Source organism: Megalops cyprinoides, chromosome 5, assembly GCF_013368585.1.
Source record: "Megalops cyprinoides isolate fMegCyp1 chromosome 5, fMegCyp1.pri, whole genome shotgun sequence".
Lineage (NCBI taxonomy): Eukaryota > Metazoa > Chordata > Actinopteri > Elopiformes > Megalopidae > Megalops > Megalops cyprinoides.
This window is the reverse complement of record NC_050587.1, coordinates 23,091,994-23,110,898: the sequence shown is the minus strand read 5'-3', so window position 1 is coordinate 23,110,898 and position 18,905 is coordinate 23,091,994. Positions and strand designations below refer to the sequence as shown.

At 45.0% G+C, this 18,905-nt stretch overlaps 1 protein-coding gene across 1 annotated transcript in view; it reads left to right on the top strand.

Annotated features, from left to right (window-relative positions):
* Window positions 1-296: 296 nt before the first annotated feature.
* Window positions 297-18,905, top strand: part of LOC118778044 (tenascin-like) — a 53,111-nt gene continuing 34,502 nt past the window's right edge. Inside the window, exons 1-4 of the mRNA XM_036529359.1 lie at window positions 297-365; window positions 15,524-16,064; window positions 16,524-17,514; window positions 17,866-18,494. Coding sequence (XP_036385252.1) covers window positions 15,590-16,064; window positions 16,524-17,514; window positions 17,866-18,494 — 2,095 coding nt within the window. The 5' untranslated portion in view covers window positions 297-365; window positions 15,524-15,589. The remainder of the gene's footprint in view (window positions 366-15,523; window positions 16,065-16,523; window positions 17,515-17,865; window positions 18,495-18,905) is intronic.

The window sequence follows — 18,905 nt, the reverse complement described above, 5'->3', positions numbered from 1 at the left end:
AGAGCTGTAGTTAGGAGCAGGAGGTCTGACCACAGAGTGTCTGTTTAAAAGAAAGAGATTTCCCTCTCCTTCTTTCTTTCATTCACTCTCTCCAAACTCTCTCACTCTCTTGCTCCTGACTCCAGCATCAGTGGAATTGTCTGAACTGAAAAAAGGCAGAGAGCTGTCCTTGCTCCAGAGAGTTGAGAGAAAGAGAGGGAGAGAGAGAGCAAGAGAGCAGAACAATTGTTGAGGCTGAATTTTTTTGCCCCATACATCATACTGTCTTTCTTTTTTTTTTTTTTTTTTTGTAACTTCAGAAAAGCACATCGTTTCTTCTTGAGCTGTGGGAGTCTTCATTGAAGAAACTGGGGACTCACCCATAGGTAAGAGCTGCACATTACACTTTGCGTTACCTGTGTAAATTTCTGCAGCTGATTGATTTATTTATTAATTGACATACAGACACTGTAAATATCCCATGATCTCATACGTCTTCCTCACTCGTTTCATACAAATTGTGTGTGAACGTTTTAGGGGAAAGAAAACAGGTATTTTGTATTTAATGACAAATCCATTCAATCCATTACAATAAAAAAAAGGTAAAAAAAATGTGGCATTTACAGATAAAGCCCTACCTTGTTGGAAGCACACTATTACTTGTTCTAGTGGCTAAACTTATGTTACAGTCATATTACAACTCAAATAAAGCAAATTTTTTGTTTACAGTTATTTTCTGGACTTAGATGTCTGTATGAATCAGATGGAAGTTAATTCTACAGTTTCAGTAGATTAATGAATGAATGCAGTTTGGTCTTTCTTTTGAAACTTGCACAAGAGTTTCAGACTGACTTGAGTCGCCGAAATGTGCTCATTATGGTTTATGAGGCATGTCGTTAACATATCTGGCGCATGCTGCAACAGTTGGACTCCTCCATTCAGTGTTTAATGCGTGCTATTTTTGAACTGGGGGAGGAAAACGAAAGAGAAATCGAACGCATTGATTGACTACTGAATGACTGTATGTGCGGGGGAAGTTGCTCTGTGATTTGATTTTCTTGGGTTAAATTCAGCCGGCACGCGTGGTCTGCCAAGAAAATTCTATCTCAGCTCGCCGCCGTTCCGTCTGCAGAAGCAGAGCCGCTTGCTGTCTCGGATAATGGTAGCTGGAGTGCGTTGTCGTGTCATCACCGGCTGTGTTGCTGCAGACGCGAAACTGGGCTTTCGGTTTTGCTACGATGTACAGCGGATTACGCGTTACCTTTAATGAATTCGTGTGCGAGAAGGAGTATGTTCCCCTTAGAGACTGTCACTCTGGCAAAGCGTATCGTAGTTTACTGTGTGTAGATAGCCGCACGCAGGGAGCAAAGAGAAAGAGGGGTGGAAGTTTTGTAATTTTTTTTTCCTGCTTAGCAGTATTTAATCGGATGCTAGGTGCATTGACGGTGGAATCAGAGGAAGATGCAATAACATGTACGATTATTCTTTTTTTCTGTTTTGGTAATTCTCGTGAGGACAAACGGAATTGATACAGCATTTGATGCTGGCTTTATTCTCACTGTGATTTGCTACATTTCGTGCCTACATATTATTCCTATTATTCACAGTAGTACAGTATTTTTGGGGTGTCCCTTTATCTTCTGTGTGATGTGTGTGCTGCATGTTGTTTTTATGTTTGTGTGCGTACAGAATGAAATGGCAGCTTCTCAATATCACTTACTAAGTTGAGTGAGTGATGCTTTAGCAAAATAACTGTATATTTATCTGTACCCCTTCAAAGTTTTTTTTCTTGCTCTAGGAGTGGAGTGCTATTTAAATAGTTTAGTAAGTTTGAGAAAACTAATCATCCTCAATGAAAAAGGGAAAAAAAAATGCAAAAGCCAGTTCTGTGGACACACACACAGATGATGTATGCCATCACATATGTTTGTGTAAGTGCTGTGGCATTGCACAGAATAGAGGTTCTGAAAGGTAGCATTGGTGGGGATATTGCATACATGTATCAGATCTGTATCAGTCTGTGCTTACAGAGAATCTCAGGACTGGTCCTATAAATCTGATTCAGAATGTCTAGACGGAGCGTGTAATTGGTTGCGTGTGGGAGCAGGATGCAGATGTGGCCGTGTTCTCATAGGGGGATTCCATCATCTTTTTCATTCACTACTGTCCATCTCTCTTTCTCCTTGGGCATCGGCCAGTACAGAGGAGATAAATGGCCTTCACAATCTTGCCACCTGAAAAAAAGGAACAGACAGAGAGACAGGGACAGCGCCACACTGACAACCATTTCAAACAAAAGCGGTTTGCCGGGCGAAAGTGACTGCATCCACTCTGTCTGTGAAACAATGTAGCATTGACTTGCTGTGTTACAGCACCATTTGCTTACAGAGTTCTGTTTCTTGCTGTTTCAATTATGGTAGACCGAGAAAAAAAGATTTTTTTTTTACCCCAATCTGTGAGCAGTCAGACCTTAACTACCCATCTGAGCACACACATGATACAGAGGAAATAGTTGACCCACACAGCAGGCATGTCAATTTTCAAGTACACCTTCTGTCCAGGAGTCGGACTGGGGGGGGGGGGTTTACAAGCATTACGAGCATCGCAATTATTTTTAAGACAAAATGACCCAGCGCGATTCCATGTGTCGGGTTGCAGAGTAGACTCTTTGGTGTGTGCTCTCCTGGAGATGTTAATCCTCATAAATCTTTGTTGGTATTCAGTTTCACCTGTTGGCAATTATACCAGCTTCCCAGATGGACCACCGCCCCCCGCCCCCCAGACTATCGACCCATTTCATCCCATTAACAGAAACCAGCATAACAGTACTGTGACGCGGATGCTGGGTCTCCCAGCGTCAAAATGGAAACCATCATGCTGTTTACACCATGGCTGTTTTCCACATGAAAGCCTGTCCCACCAGCTCTTGTACACTGCCTTCTCAAGGATGTCCTGCTGTGCGTTTTTGATTACTGAGCGCCGTTTGAGCATCACACAGACCCACTCTGAACCCATCCTGTGAAAAAAGTTAGTTTTGCACTCTGTTGTTGCCTTCCAGTTCTGCCACACACATATTGGGTTGGCAGACACATTTATTAGTCCTCTGACCTTCAAATAGTTTTCTCATTTTCATCTTTTTCAAAAATGGTGAAAGAGACACAAAGGTTTTGAGGTTTTGATTGATTAGTCTGCAGATGGAAACAAAAAAGCAGCCCCTCAAAATATCCTGTGAGATTTGGTTGTGTGATTTTTTTATTTAATATTTTTTTGTTTCTGCAATGTTTCAGCAACACGGAATGCCAGATCTGAACACATTCATTGTGTGCAGAGCCTCTTTATTAGCTGTGTTATATTTAGCAGAAGGGACACACACACACAGACGTTCCACCTCTGCTCCTGATGTTAACTTGTGACCTGTGTATAACGTGCCTTGGACTCCTGTGATGTAGAGAACGATGTAATTAGGGCAGCAGGAAAAACACGCCCAGTTAAGCTACAGCCCTCAGGGAACGGGTCACCCAGCTCACGCAAAGGTGAGAGTGTGGCTCTCACCGCACGGACACGCGACACACGCTCAGGCTTTTACTGTAGAGCAGCCGAAACAGATGTCCTGAAACAGCAGCCAAAATTCCTCGGTACCGTTTCCATGTGGGAAAATTCCCTCCCTGCTGCCAGGATGGGGGAAAAGCAATAAAGCTAATTCTGCATTATAGTTTAAAAACGCAGAGGTTTATTTCATTTTCTTCTGTCGTCTTTCAGTTTGCTTTCTCAACATCAATACACAGCGGGATGGCCTCAATCAACCTCACACACAATTACTCTCATTTTTAATTAAGATCATTTTTATTTGAATGTGTGAGCACCAGTAATTTTCAGATTTACGAAAAAGTGACCAAAACATCTTTACAAAATGATTTTATATTACAAAGATTGAGGATAATAGTAAAACCCATTTATTAATATTATTGTTCTTTTACTCTACAACAAACAAGTCAGATCTGAGGGAATCCTAATTTCGTCCTGGTGGTAGGCTCTAGTTCGACATTTAGCTCCTTCCCAGAGTTGGGGTCTCACGTCAAAGCAAACATCTCTCATCTCTGTATTTCCCTAACACTGTGTATGTGCTTCCCTGGCCACCGTGTACATAGCAGCATGGTTTGAATAAGCGGGATTAGGACCAAGGACAGAGACACTCCTCTTGCTCTGGGATATGCTCCCACAGTGCCACACGTACACTGGGAGCACAGCAGAGAGCAGGCGTGAGGACACCCCCCCGCACTGTGTCCACAATCACAGGGAGAGGAGGAGGGGAAACCAGCATTTCCTCCTTTTCTGGAGGCTGCTCTCCAATCCAGGCAAAGACAAAAAGTGTTTTTACGTTCACGTCCAAAAAAGAACAGTTGAGCTCACAGGAGTGTGGGTATTTGGGAAAATGCTGTGTTTTGCTGTTGTTATGCTCTTGTCTGTTTGTTGCTTTTGAGTTATCTACACTAGACTCAGTGTTGTCCTCTGTTTCCCCCTATCATCAGGAGTAAGTGTTATGTATGGGTACAAGAGTACAAGTGAGTCTACTGGTTGAACTGTAGTCAAGGGACTGGGCTTGGAACCAGAAGGCCGCTGGCTTAGTTCCCAGGAGAGGTGCTGCCATTGTCCCACTGAGCAAGGTGATTAACCTAAATTGCCTTTACAGATCTACAGCTGTGTGCATGGATGACACTTAAAATATAAGGTACAAGATGTTCAACATAACCTGGATAAAAGGCCTAAGCAACAAATCAGCAGTAATGATGGTGACTGTTATTATTACTATTTTCATTGCTAAGCATTGATTTGAAGTAGAGGCCCTATGATAGTGACTTGATAGTTCAGGATAGAACAGAACAGTGTAATAGAATTGAGTGCTTGCATGAGGGTAAACTAATCTGCTTTCCAGGGAAGCCTGCTTTCACTGACCTAGAGAGTGGCACCAGGAAGTCATTATGGCACTATGTACTACATGCCTGGCCTTTCCCATAGGATGTGAGGAGTGGCCAGCCTTTGTGTTACGCTGTGCCTCTCACCAGATGTTGAGGGGTGGCTAGGTAGGGAGAGTGGGGGCTGGGGGGAGAGACAGTGAAATATAAGCTCACTTTTACTTTTACTGCGGTGTGTTTTAAAGGCTGGGGTGTCGGGGTGCAGGAGATGGGGGTGGCGGTGGCAGAGGGGATGATGGGAGGTCAGATGAGTTTTAAACGGAATCCCAGATGGGCGCAGTTTGCGCACGGAAGAGCAGCTCTGGGTGCCTCAGGGGTCAGGCTAATAAACGATGAGGTCGGCGGTCCTTGGTGCGTAAACGAAGAAGCGATGAGTAATGTGCTTCCAGTGGGGCTCCTCTCCTCGCTCCCTTTCTTCTAATGGGACCCCCTCACGCGGGACCCTCGTTAACAGCACACAGGAGCCCAAATATTTATGCACTCATTAACTCATCTGCATTCAGCTGTTTGGCCTCGTTAAGGACCATCTGTGCTTGGGTCTCACTGGCTAAGCCGAAGTTCAAGACGCCTGGCCTCTCAGCTAGCACTGAAAAGAGCATGTTCCTGAAAGGTTTCCAGTTTCACAGGTAGTTCTGTGGCAGTGTGGTGTAATGTTTAGAGAAATTGTTATCAAACAAATGCAGGTTCATATCCCAGATGGGTCACTCTTGTTACACCCCTGGGACAAGCATAGAACTGGAATCACTTAAGTAGAATATCTAGTTGTAGAAATGGGTAATATGTATCCAAAACAGTTACCCTGAGTAAGTGCCATTGACAAGCAAACAGAGGCAAAATTTGTTTTGATTTTTTATCTATGCATAAAATATCTGACTTCTTGCTAATGTCAGTGATAGCAGATTGGCGGTGCAATTTGCTGAATATTTTATGTTTGGCTAATATTCCTGTCTTTTTCTATATATACCAGCTGGCATATTTCTCAGTAATTCAAAACACGTTTTAAATATGCTAAATTATTCTTTTTAAAAACTTTCAGACTACATGAGCTACATGTCAAAACTGTTTAAGACTATGAGCTTTTTCAGTTCTGGTTTTCATTGACTCTTTTAGTATTCTGTGGGAAATCAACATGGCGCATTACAGACGTGCAAATATGCAAAGCTGCATATGGGCCAACATTGGCTAGAAAGTCATGTTATATAATCTTAAATCAAAGAGCCATTTCCGTCATTGCTCAGAGTTAATGGGGTCGAGAAGGAACACCTCAGCCACTAATAGATTTACAGGCTGTCCACTGGAAGGCTGTTGAGTCCAATGCCATACCAGATAACTTGAAGTCTTGGTGTTTACACCCACACACATGGGCAGGCATGTTTATTATTACAATACAGAGAGGTTTTGTCTGAAACAGGCAGCTGAACCACAACCATGCCACAAATCACAGAGCCCCGCGTGCTCCCCAGACCATTAAGAAACGGAGCCCAGGAAGGCCACTGAGGCAAGGGCACAGGGATACCTTGTGCAGAGTCAGTGAACTGTGATCTGACATGGAGTCATGGTCTGAGTCACAGTATTTCATCATACCCCCCCCCCCCCAAAAAAAAAAAAAAAATCAGCCTCTCTGACCCCATTGTCATGAATAGATTGGTCAGATGGTGCAAGGGGCAACCTCAATGTGTGGAACATCATCCTTGGGACTGTTTAAACCCATGGATCTCTGGTCATCTGCAGTAACACCTGGAGCTGGAGCTTCATAGCTGGACAAAAACTTTAATCACTCACATATTATTAAATAATAAAACACTTACTGTAGCCCTCTTTTTCAGCTTGATTGTGAGTACAGTATTATTGAATATTGGGTTGTAATACACTCTTAACCATTGGATTCAATCTGCATTTTTCCTTAACACTTGACTAAAAATTTAAAGTAAGTGTTCATGTTTGATGTCTTTGCAAATACACAGTTCAGTTAAACAAATTATGTTTGTGCTGAAAATAATTAACAGTTGTATGTTTTTTCTCACTGAGTCCAAGTGTTCAGCATGTAACATGACACAATGAGCCAAAATTCCCCCTTAACTTCTATAGGTGAGAGTTCAAGGGTCATGAGTCATTTTTTAGGTGCTCTGCAGGGATCACAACTCCAAGAGCTGTAACTTAAAAAACCCCATTTGTGATCCCTGTTACATGACCGGACCCCAGAGTGTGCAGTGAAATCCATTCCCCGTCACACTGCGGGACAACTTCATGAGTTCCTCCAGGAAATCCGTTTCAGCTTTCACAAATGAAACCTTCACAGTACTAAACTCAGTGAGACTCACTTATATATTTATTCTTGTGTCTAACTTTAAACTTATACTTATCTCTGTCCCTGCCTGCTTCAATAAACTTCAATACCTTGAACCCTGTTCACCCATCTCATAAGTCTTTGACCCTCTGCACACCCCTCTCACTCTAATTCTGTCTATGGACATTGTTGCCAGGTGGTCCCCACTTCCTGGTCATTGTTAACACTGAATGGGTATACCCCCATACCTTTTCCTAAGTAGCCATTTAAAAGGTAGAATAAATAAACATTTCCTCTGCACTGAGACTAAACTTGCAATGAACTGAACTCTTGTCTGGGCGTTTTCTCCTCCCCTCTCCCCCGGCCCATGACGTTCGTCCCAGCGTGGGGCCAGTTGTATAGTGGAAACAGTGGATCACTGAGAGAGTCTGTCTGCACATGAACTATGAAATCCTTCAAAAAAAGAAGAAGAAGAAGAAAAAAAAAAACGAGACAAAAAGCCTTGTCATCAATCAACACATGACCCTGCAGAACCAATTAAAAGGGAGAGCCCTCAGGTTTGCAAGACGGCAGAGAAGGAGTGGAAAAACGAGCCCTGGAAAAGCCATCATGCTCGCACTGGGCCATAACTCTGCTGTTTCCTCTGAAACAGAAAACTCTCTGGTGAGAGAGGAGCAGAGGCGGTGCGTTTGGGAATGGATGAATATTTAAAAGGCTGGGAGTGCATTGTGGGCCCATGTGATTGGCTCTTCCCTCTTTTATTTGCATTCCATCACTTTATTTCTGGGGATCCTGTTTTCCCGGCTCCACCCAGAGCCAGCTACCCCACTGGTCGAAAATAGGACAAAACAGGCCAAAGTCCACTGATTGAGGAACGTCTTGGAGAGAGAGGGGGTTCTGCATGGCTTTCAGTTTACAGACGCGGTAAAAAGTCACCAGCTTATGCACTTTTTAATTATGTCATTGTGACCACCACCTGCCCAATTCCCTCAGCTGGTGAGCATCTGATTCCCCAGATCTTCTGATAAGTAGTTTTCACCCTTATCGAATTTGACAAGAGTCACCCCTGAAGTGGTCCGTCTGTTTCAGTTGGTCAAATGTTAATGTCACTTGCACCTTTTGCCAACATCAATCTAATTAACTTCTCGACCTATCAATTGGCAGAGGCTCTTATTCAGAGCCACTTTCAAGGCCATCATGGTAAGCAGCAAGGAGTAGTGGCACAAACAAGAACAAGACCATCGTTACAGGGTCAGGGAAGGTCACTGTGCTTGACAATCACGATGAGAATAACTGTTGAAATAGGTGTTTATGATTAAATAATATCTTGGTTTGTCTGTTCTGCTGGCTCCATGAGGGCCGAAAAACATAACAAAGATACCTGGTCCCACAGCTGACTGTGACTGCAAAACACCACATGAAAGGTGATATATCAGGCTCTGAAACTGCCCTGCAGTGCACCATCCACAAAAAAAGCCAAGCTATACTGTGTCTTACATGGAAATTAGATTAGCAAAGACCACATGAGGAACTGAGTAACCTTTGTTTAAAGTATAATTTACCAGCCAATTATCAGGTGCAAGTGGAAGGATCCAATTAAGTGGAAATGAGGACTTTCCTTTCTGGCAAAGCATGTGTTTGACCTTATGAAAGCCTCATATGGGACTGCTGGTGGAAACTGGAGCATGATACAGGCATTTGAAAAGAAATCAACTCTAATTTTTGGATGGTTGTTTCCAACCCCCCAGAACAAACAAGAGGGAGCATTATCTTGACATGTGAAATATTGAAGAAAGTTTAAATAATATTAATTTATCAAAGGTCGTCATATGGTCATACAATAATGTTAAACAAAACAATTTTTAAAAAATGGAAGAGGAGCGTGCACATGTATCCAATAAACATTCGATCGGTGTTGGATATTTGTCAAGTTCTTTTAGTCTTTCTTTGTTTTGCAGCAATGTACACTTTTCACACTTTTTCAACATGCTTGCAGTGTGTATGGGGACGTGTTGCATTACTTTGCAGGTATTCCTTTGCAGGTTCATATTCTCAGTGATTAATGTTAAATATGCAGGTAGTTTGCTTAGCTTAGCTTTGCTTAGTGATTGTCTTTTAGGCACTCTGTCTAGTTTGAGAATCTGCTAGAACAAATGACAGAACACTGCTTGTCAGTTGAATTACTGGAAATTATTGGATAACAAAGATAAAGATTCTGCAGTGAGTAATTGTACAAAGTACAATCTCAGGTTTTCCGGGAAACGTCAGGTGTTTAAGCCTAAGAAAGAATGAGCAGAATGTGTGATGGGATGATCAGTGTAGACAGATGGGAACAAAACTTTCTCATTACCCTAATTAAAGGAGAGGAGGAGAAAGGGGTGGTGGTCAGACAGCAATGCAGCCAGTAAAGAGAAGTCTGGCAGTGCGGCAGCCTTAGGGAATTTAAGTCTGGGACAAATGAATCTCAATTAGGGACACTATTTCGAAAAGCATTTGTTTTTTAAAGACAACCGTTGTAAAGAAAAGCGTAACAGCACATTTTCATTTATAAAAACCAGCATTCATAACCGAAAGGTTGTCGGTTTAGTTCCCCACTGGGGCACAGCCATTGTAACCTTTGACAAAGTACTTAACCCAGAATTGCCTCAGTAAATATCCAGCTTTACGTGGACAACATGTAAAAATGGTAACCTATGCAAGTCGCTCTGGATAAGAGTGTCTCCTAAATGCTGATGTAATATATAACCTCAGATGTTTTTTGAAATATATGTTTCTTTTTAGCATTAAAATTCAACCATAAAGCAGAAAATCTGAGACCCTTTCAGTGTAGTTAAATCCATCAATAGCACAGAATTGCAATTGTATGTCACTGTAATTTGTTCCAAAAGTTCCAAAGTAGCTACAATTTCAGAACATCCCTAGGTCATATTGTCATAGGATTATTGAGCTCCAAATTGCACAACACCCACGCACAAGTTGTCATTGGTCCTTCCATCAACAAGTCTATTCAAGCCAATAGGGATGGGACAAAATGAACTGACTGGATTTTGCATCAGCTAAGTCTCTTTTGACTCATAAATATGGATTATTGTGGTATTCAGTGCTCTGTTACAGATACAGATAAAATCCATCTCTGTACATACTCAACTTCAAACTGTCTGCTGCTGTCTGTTTTAGAACATGCTTATTGTTCCAATAGAGATGTTATACTAAGCGACAGAAGGATGTGATTGGGTACTTAATTTACAGAGATGGAGTCCATTGAAAAAAAATGTGTTCAGTAAATCCCACTAACATCAATTATGGATACTATGTTTACTGGTTAAATTACATGTACCTTTACCTCACCTGTTAATGCATCGGTAATGGGACCACAATCCATTTAATGTAGTTAGATCGACCTAAACATTACACTGCACCCAGCTGTAATGCAGATATATAAACAAGAGGCCAAAGGTAATAGGCAAGGAAAATTTAACAGAAATGTGATGCATTTTCTCAGTAATTGTGAGCAAAAAACACGGATCAATAAAACTAGCACTAGATTGTCTCCTGCATAATTATAACAAAAAGGCATCTTGGCTCAGACTATGTGCTTTGTCATACATCTTTCATGAATAGCAAATCTTGGCTCAGATTATCAAAAGGGCATCTGCAGTAAGACATGACTGGCAGTAGCTACCCTACATTAAATAACATGTAGTCCAATTATGACCATACATGCTGTTCATTTTGCCTTGGTGTGGAATTCTGTGAAAACAAAGGGCCAATGTCTATCATCAAGACATACTGTCGTCCCACAGTAAATCAAACTGCATTCCAAAGCTGGCGCCCCGGTGAGGTTCAGGACTCGGCGGAATGCATCGGTGCAGTGGAGTGGTACACAATAAAAGGCAGGTTTCATGTTCCGGCTCCCTGGGCTTCTCACTGACAGTTCTGGCCACGGCATTGTTGAAACAAGAAGTGTTATAATTTGTTGCCCCGTAATGAACATTCCTGAGGGGGGCGTGGAGGCGCAGAACACCCATAATTAGAATAGCAATACAGACAGTACTAGAACCTTCTGTTACCAGCCAGAACCTCTGAGACAAGGGCTGTGTCCCAGATCGCACACTAGCACACTGCAATCTGATATTCTGCGTATAGAACTCTACACTAAATCTTTTTGCATGCATCAATACGTACACCAATACACAGTATGCATCAATTGTAAATGTCTGAATTCTGTCCAAATTAAAAAATTAATGAATTCTGACATCAGCTACAGTAGGGGCACAGCTAGGTGCAGTATTTTGCTCTATACTACTACTACTCCTACGACTAATAATATCTACTAAATAATTACTACAACTAGCATATTAAGTTACGCAACAATACTTCAAATGACTGGTGTTTGTATAATACTGATAACTGAAAATAATGTGATATTCATTAAATAAAAATGGTTGTTCACCAACTAGCACCAACCCTGCCCCTTTTTTTTTTTTTGCAAAGAATTCTGGAGAAGTACTTCCCTGATAATATGTAACCGGTGCCCACTGCTTTTTTCAGCAATTGTTGTATGGAATCTGGATACATTCAACCAGGCATGAACATACTGGATGGCCAAGCATACTTGATAAGCCTATGACATAGTATGCTAGTGTGCGATTTAGGACACAGCCTAGAAGGGAGGAAGGACAGAAGGAACCTAGAAGCCTAATAACTGGTTATAATGTCTCCAGTCATTTGATAGGCCTGCCATTTACTGCATTTTCCATGGTCAGCCAGAGTCAACAACACCGCTACAAATGATAAAAATAATCTAGCAGCATCATTATTAGCTCCTGTCATAATATAACTCATAATGAAACCAAGGCAAATTGCACCAGCTTTCCTTTTTCCTAATTGGTGTGTGTGTATGTGTTGACTTATGAGGGCATTTTGGAGATCTTTTTCCATTATAATTCGGATTGTTTGCAGAAGATGTTTGAAAGGCAAGAAGAGATGTCATTGTCTGTCTTCCCATACTGAGGAGGTGCATTTACCATAATTGCTTGTAACAGTCCATCACTTGTAATTACAGCGCTCCACTATCCAGCATATTAAGAGACATTCTCGCATGATCTTTCATGGTCCACAGTAGGCCTATCAGTATGTTGGCTGTGACGTCTATGACTATTACCCGACTCCCTGCATATATTGCAGTTTTCTGTGCCAGAGGATTCGACTGATCTTTTTGAACTTTAATTTTAAATATACACATACCAGCTGGCTGGGCTGCTTGTGAGGGTTTCCAGTACAGGCTCTCTAGCTTTTGCCAGCCCCAAAAGGACATAAAATGGCCACTCAACTTTCAAGAGCCAAAGCTGGTTTTCCACAGGCTTTTCCAGCTATTTAGAGGATTAAAAGGATCCCTGGTTTGCAACCGCCTGAAGTAATTGGCTGTCTACTGCACCCTGTCACCAGGGCTGCTCATTCCCAGAGGGGACCTGTCGACACATCAGCTGAGGGTCAGTGTGCAGAGCTGCGCTGGACAGGAAGTTACCCATAACCCTGCTTGCCATGTCAGTGGCTCTCAGTCCATCAATCTCACACGAGTGTTCATGGCACCTCTCTTCAGGTCCTTTTTTTTTTGGCCAGTGCGTCTGGTCCTGGCTGGGCCGATCTGAGTCTGGGCCTTGAAGAAAGTGAATCAGCTGTCTTTGTACATATAGGATTACAGTTCTGGCCCTCTCCTTTATCTGACGTGTGTTACCCCGCCGCGTCCAATTACCCATCCTGCTTGGTCCCATATATAGGAAATACTGCCTGACATCTATAATCAGACTAAAATCTTCTCTCAGAGATATAGTATTTCACCATGGCGCACACAGAAATGCGCTTGAAATTTGGAAAAAAAAAAAAAGATCTGCACTCAATGCAAGAACATTTTTGCCATCCCTTTAAATGGAGAGATCCGATCTAGGAACACTATATCTACAACTGTCTCTCCCCCTCCCCCTGGCCTGGTATGACATTCCACAGACAGAATCCTTTGTTACACCAGTAGCTGGACCACCACCTGAACGAGCGCTCTTTTTGAGGTGACCAGGGATCATTTTACCGCGGGGCCAGCCTGGAGAGCAGACCTTGATTAAAAGCTTCTAGTTCTCATGTCAAGAAAGATGGCAGGTCATTCCATTCCACATTCCATTTCACTCATCTGTTGCACATTATCTATACCAAAACTGTAGGAACGCAATACGAGCTGAATGAAGGGCTTGAAAGCTTGTCCACAACCAAGTCAAGTTTTCAATCCGATTTCTTCACAGTATGTGAAGGAAATGGATGGGGAGAAAGAGTAGCACCTAAGACAAATGCTATCTTTCTGATTGAAAGCCCAGGGTAATTGAATAGAATGTTTTTGTTTTTTTCCCCAGCACTGCGCTCTCTCGTGATTTCAAATGTACACAGAGCACACAGCTGGATCTTTGGTGTGCGCTTGGCACGTTTGCTGTTTGTTTTAGCTGCCGTTTAAAGAAAACCAGGTGCGCACTGAGGGCTGTCAGAGGGTGTTATTCCCGCTTGCAGGCGGGGAGGAGAGAAGTGCACAGCGTGATGAGAGGGACTCTTCAACAACGCGCAGAGCGTGGCTCTAATTTGTTGCTCAAAGCATTTTTAAAAATGAGTGGTCTTTTGAAACCAAGCAGCCGTACCGTAAACCAGCAATCAGGTGAGAGTGCTCCTTAGCAGCTTTGAAAACTCGTATTGAAAACTCAATGTCATTTTTTTAAAGATCTAAATGATCTCACATCCAAAAACTTTCACTCATTTTCCACTGCTGCTGATCATTAAAATGGTATAGTCATTTTTTGAAAGTTCCATCCAATTTCATTTATGCTTTTTGAAACTGTTTGTGTCAAGTCTGTCCATTCATAACTTATTGTTATCCATCTGGACATCACACTCAATAAAATGGCCCTTCTCTGTAAGCATGGCATAATACAAGCCTCGCTTCCAGTGTACATAAATAATGCTGGGAAACTTAAACTGGACCATCATGTGGAGAGCGATCAAAGAGCTCTACTGCAGTGATTTATGAACAGCAGGGCACCAGAATACCATTCCAGGCAAAACCTGAGCAGATGGTCTTCCCCAGCCTACCTGCCCAGGTCATGATCTCATGGCCTCAGGGAGGGAGGAGTCACGTTAATGCAGGTGTTGCACGTTGTCTGCAAATGGTAGCCCATCAAGAAAAACACCTGTCGCACCATAAACGCTGGCACATAATGTGGGGTTCCTCCGGAGATTTAACAAACAGAAGTGACATTAAAGAGACACTTTCACCCTAAACTGGGGATTGCCTGCTACAGTATAATTTGGCTATCATTACAGGAAAGTGATGAACATGCGCATCTTGAAAGTTAAGTAAAGGGTGTGTGCACTTTTTCTTTGAAAAGCATTTAGTTGTTTTTTGAAAGTTACACAGCTTAATAACCAATGTTTGCTTGGATGATTTTAAGATAGCTGCAATGTATGTCAATATCAGAATCATGGAACTCAAGAGAAAGCAAGCTAGGGCAATGAGCTGCTCAGTAAGCACTGAATAATGCTTTAATTTGTCTATGTTTTTACACCCATCAAAACCAAAATATTTTGGTGTGTTATGCATATTAGAGTTCATGTGTCCTGCAGTTTCATTAAGTGCTCAGTTTAACTACAATTTACAGACTAGTTATAAAGGGTACAACTGTACTTTAAACTTCAATGGAAATTTACTAGCAGACGCCAGTTTAATTTGAGAGCTGGAAACTACATCCAAATGAAGAGTCTTGCCTTGCCACTACAAACACAGTGAGATGACTGGTGATGAGAAACTTAATAGAAATACAAGAAAAATATGGAATCTGCATGCAGTTCTTGTTGACGCACGAGGTCAAAGTCTATGCCATTTCGGGGGTGAGTCAGCTGGATGAGAAAGTGCATCTCCTGGAAATGACATCACAGCATCACAGGGCTTTTACCCACAATTCATTTATTTAAGGCAGGGGATGAAACAAAGAGACACTGGGTAACTTTTTTTAAATTGTTGGCATGAATAATGGTAGTGACTGAGGTGAATCACTCCACCTTCCTCACTTTAAAGCACTTTAAAGGATGCAGCTCTTTCATTGCCTAATTTATTAATCCAATCATTCTTGCATTTATTCATCCATGAGGTCATTTGCGTACTTTATGTGAATGGATGTGTCATGCACTTTATGTCCATGAAGGCTGCTCTTGTCAGTCCTTGTCAGCATAGTCCTTGCTCCTTGCTTTGCAGGTCCCCCCCCCAGCTTTAATCAGATAAACGCTGCACCCCCATCGCGCTCTGCCGCAGCACCGTAGCATGGCTGCCAGAGGCCTGCTCCTGGCCTGTTTGGCTGCTGCCACCCTGCTTCAGCTCAGCAGTGCCGGCGTGGTGAAGAAGGTGATCCGTCACCGTAGGGCGACCCTGAAGCCCATCCCCTCCACCAACGTCACCATCCCCAGCCTAGACAAGCCGGTGGTCTTCAACCACGTCTACAATGTCAACGTCCCCGCCGGCGGGCTGTGCTCCGTGGATCTGGACCCTCCTGCTGGGTCCGACCTCATCAAACGCAACGCCCCGGGAGACCCCAACACCATCGAGCACACCCTGGATGGGGAGAACCAGATCGTCTTCACCCACCGGATCAACATCCCCCGCCAGGCCTGTGCATGCTCCGATGGGCTGGACGCACTGAAGGACCTGCTGAGCCGTCTGGAGGTGCTGGAAGGAGAGGTGTCCACACTCAGGGACCAGTGCACCACCGGGGCAGGCTGCTGCGCTGTCCAGGTCACAGGTAGGCCACACCCACACACGTGAACCAGACGGCTACAGGAAACAGGCTGCCACACCCAGTAAAGAAACAGAGCTCAGAAGTTTGCCTGTTTCTCCATTTACATTTTTATTTTATTTTGTCATAAGAAAGATATGTAGTGGCAAATTTAGGAATGTGTTTAAAAGAAGTTCCCTAATTGTGCCTGAGCTAGGTGTGCTTGATTTTGTCAGCCAAAACATACTGCTGGGTCAAAAGCAAAAATCGATTTTATGATGAGCATGAAGCAAGATGTGAGGAAAAACTGAAGGAGGCAGGGGGACAGCATACATCAGATGGTGTGGTGGCGTGTACTTTGTTGTTTTTTTGTTTACCCTTATTGAGGGTGACTTACAGAGCAATAGAAATGACAGTGCTTCAGAGTATCCCTGATCGAAGTACTACATGCCACTTTATTGGTGCTGCTTCCTTTCATTCCCTCAGGAAAGGTGGGCACGAAGCCCTACTGCAATGGCCACGGCAACTACAGCACAGAGACCTGCAGCTGCAAGTGTGAGCCGGGCTGGAAGGGTCCCAACTGCACAGAGCGAGCATGTCCAGACGACTGCCAGGACCAGGGCAAGTGCGTCGACGGCAAGTGCGTCTGCTTCGAGGGCTTCACGGGCGAGGACTGCAGCATCGAGGTCTGCCCCGTGGACTGCGGCGAGCACGGGCAGTGCGTCGACGGCGCCTGCATCTGCAAGGAGGGGTTCTCCGGGGTGGACTGCTCGCACCCCGACTGCCTCAACAACTGCCTGGGCCGGGGCCGCTGCGTGGACGGGGACTGCGTCTGCGACGAGCCGTGGACCGGCTTCGACTGCTCCGAGCTCATCTGCCCCAACGACTGCTACGACCGCGGCCGCTGTGACAACGGCACCTGCCACTGCGACGAGGGCTTCACGGGCAAGGACTGCGGCGAGCTCACCTGCCCGGGCAACTGCAACGGGCGCGGCACGTGCGTGGACGGCAAGTGCATGTGCGACGCCGGGTACACCGGCGAGGACTGCTCCAAGCTCACCTGCCCCAAGAACTGCAACGGGCGCGGCCACTGCTTCAAAGGTAGGTGCATCTGCGACCCGGGCTACGAGGGCGAGGACTGCTCCGTGCTCACCTGCACCAACAACTGCCACAACAGGGGGCGTTGCGTCAAGGGCCAGTGCATCTGTGACATTGGCTACCAGGGTGAGGACTGCGGCGAACTCTCCTGCCCCAACAACTGCCTGGACCGCGGCCGTTGCATCAAGGGCCAGTGCGTCTGCAAGGAGGGCTTCGCCGGCGAGGACTGCAGCATCAAGACCTGCCCCAACGACTGCTACGGCCGCGGGGACTGCGTCGACGGGAAGTGCGTCTGCTACGCCGGCTTCACGGGCCGCGACTGCAGCGTGCTGACCTGCCCCAACGACTGCCTGAACCGGGGCCGCTGCGTCCACGGCCAGTGTGTCTGCAACGAGGGCTTCGCCGGCGACGACTGCAGCGTCAAGACCTGCCCCAACGACTGTCTGGACAGGGGAACCTGCGTGGATGGCCAGTGCATCTGCGATGAAGGCTTCTCGGGTGAAGACTGCGGCATCAAGCTGTGCCCCAACAACTGTCTCAACAGGGGCACGTGTGTGGATGGCAAGTGCGTTTGCGATGAGGGATTCGCCGGTGACGACTGCAGCGTTAAGCTGTGTCCCAAAAACTGTCTAGACAGGGGTACGTGCGTGGACGGCAAGTGCGTTTGTAACAAGGGATTTGATGGGTTGGACTGCAGCATCAAATTATGTCCCAAAAACTGTCTAGACAGGGGTAAATGTGTGGACGGCAAGTGCATTTGTAATGAGGGATTCGCTGGTGACGACTGCAGCATTAAGCTATGTCCCAACAACTGTCTAGATAGGGGCACATGTGTGGACGGCAAATGCATTTGTAACGAGGGATTTGATGGGTTGGACTGCGGAATTAAGCTGTGTCCCAACAACTGTCTAGATAGGGGCACTTGTGTGGACGGCAAGTGCGTTTGTAACGAGGGATTCGCTGGTGACGACTGCAGCATTAAGCTATGTCTCAACAACTGTCTAGATAGGGGTACGTGTGTGGACGGCAAATGCGTTTGCAACAAGGGATTCGCCGGCGATGACTGTGGCATCAAGTTGTGCCCCAACGACTGCCTTGGCCGGGGAAAGTGCGTCGATGGGCAGTGCATCTGCGACGAGGGTTTCGCCGGAGACGACTGCGGCGTGAAGCTGTGTCCCAATAACTGCCTGGACAGGGGCACGTGCGTGGACGGCCAGTGCGTTTGCAACGAGGGCTTCGAGGGCGAGGACTGCTCCGTGCTCTCCTGCCCGGCCAACTGCTATGACAGGGGGACCTGCGTCAACGGGGTGTGCGTCTGCGACGAAGGCTTCACCGGCGAAGACTGCGGGGAGCTGGCGTGCCCCAATAACTGCAACGACAAGGGACTCTGTGTCAACGGGGTGTGCGTTTGCGATGAGGGCCTTATCCGAGAGGACTGCTCAGAAGGTGAGGATGGGGGTTGGGGCCGGGGGGGGGGTTGGGGTACTCTACAGCAGTGTTTCCCAATCCTGCTCCTGAAGGCCCACTGTCCTGCATATCTTCTGTCTATCATTGTTCTACCTACCTGACTGATCTCATCAGTGGCACTTTTGATTAGCTGAGCACACCTGATTTAATCAAGCAGCAAGGATAGATAGAAGATATGCTGGACAGTGGGCCTCCAGGAGTAGGGTTGAGAAACACTGCTCTACAGGGTGCCTTGCTAAAACACTTTGTTGACCTTCGCAAGACATACTAGATGACTGCCCTGGATCAATGAGTTTCCACAAT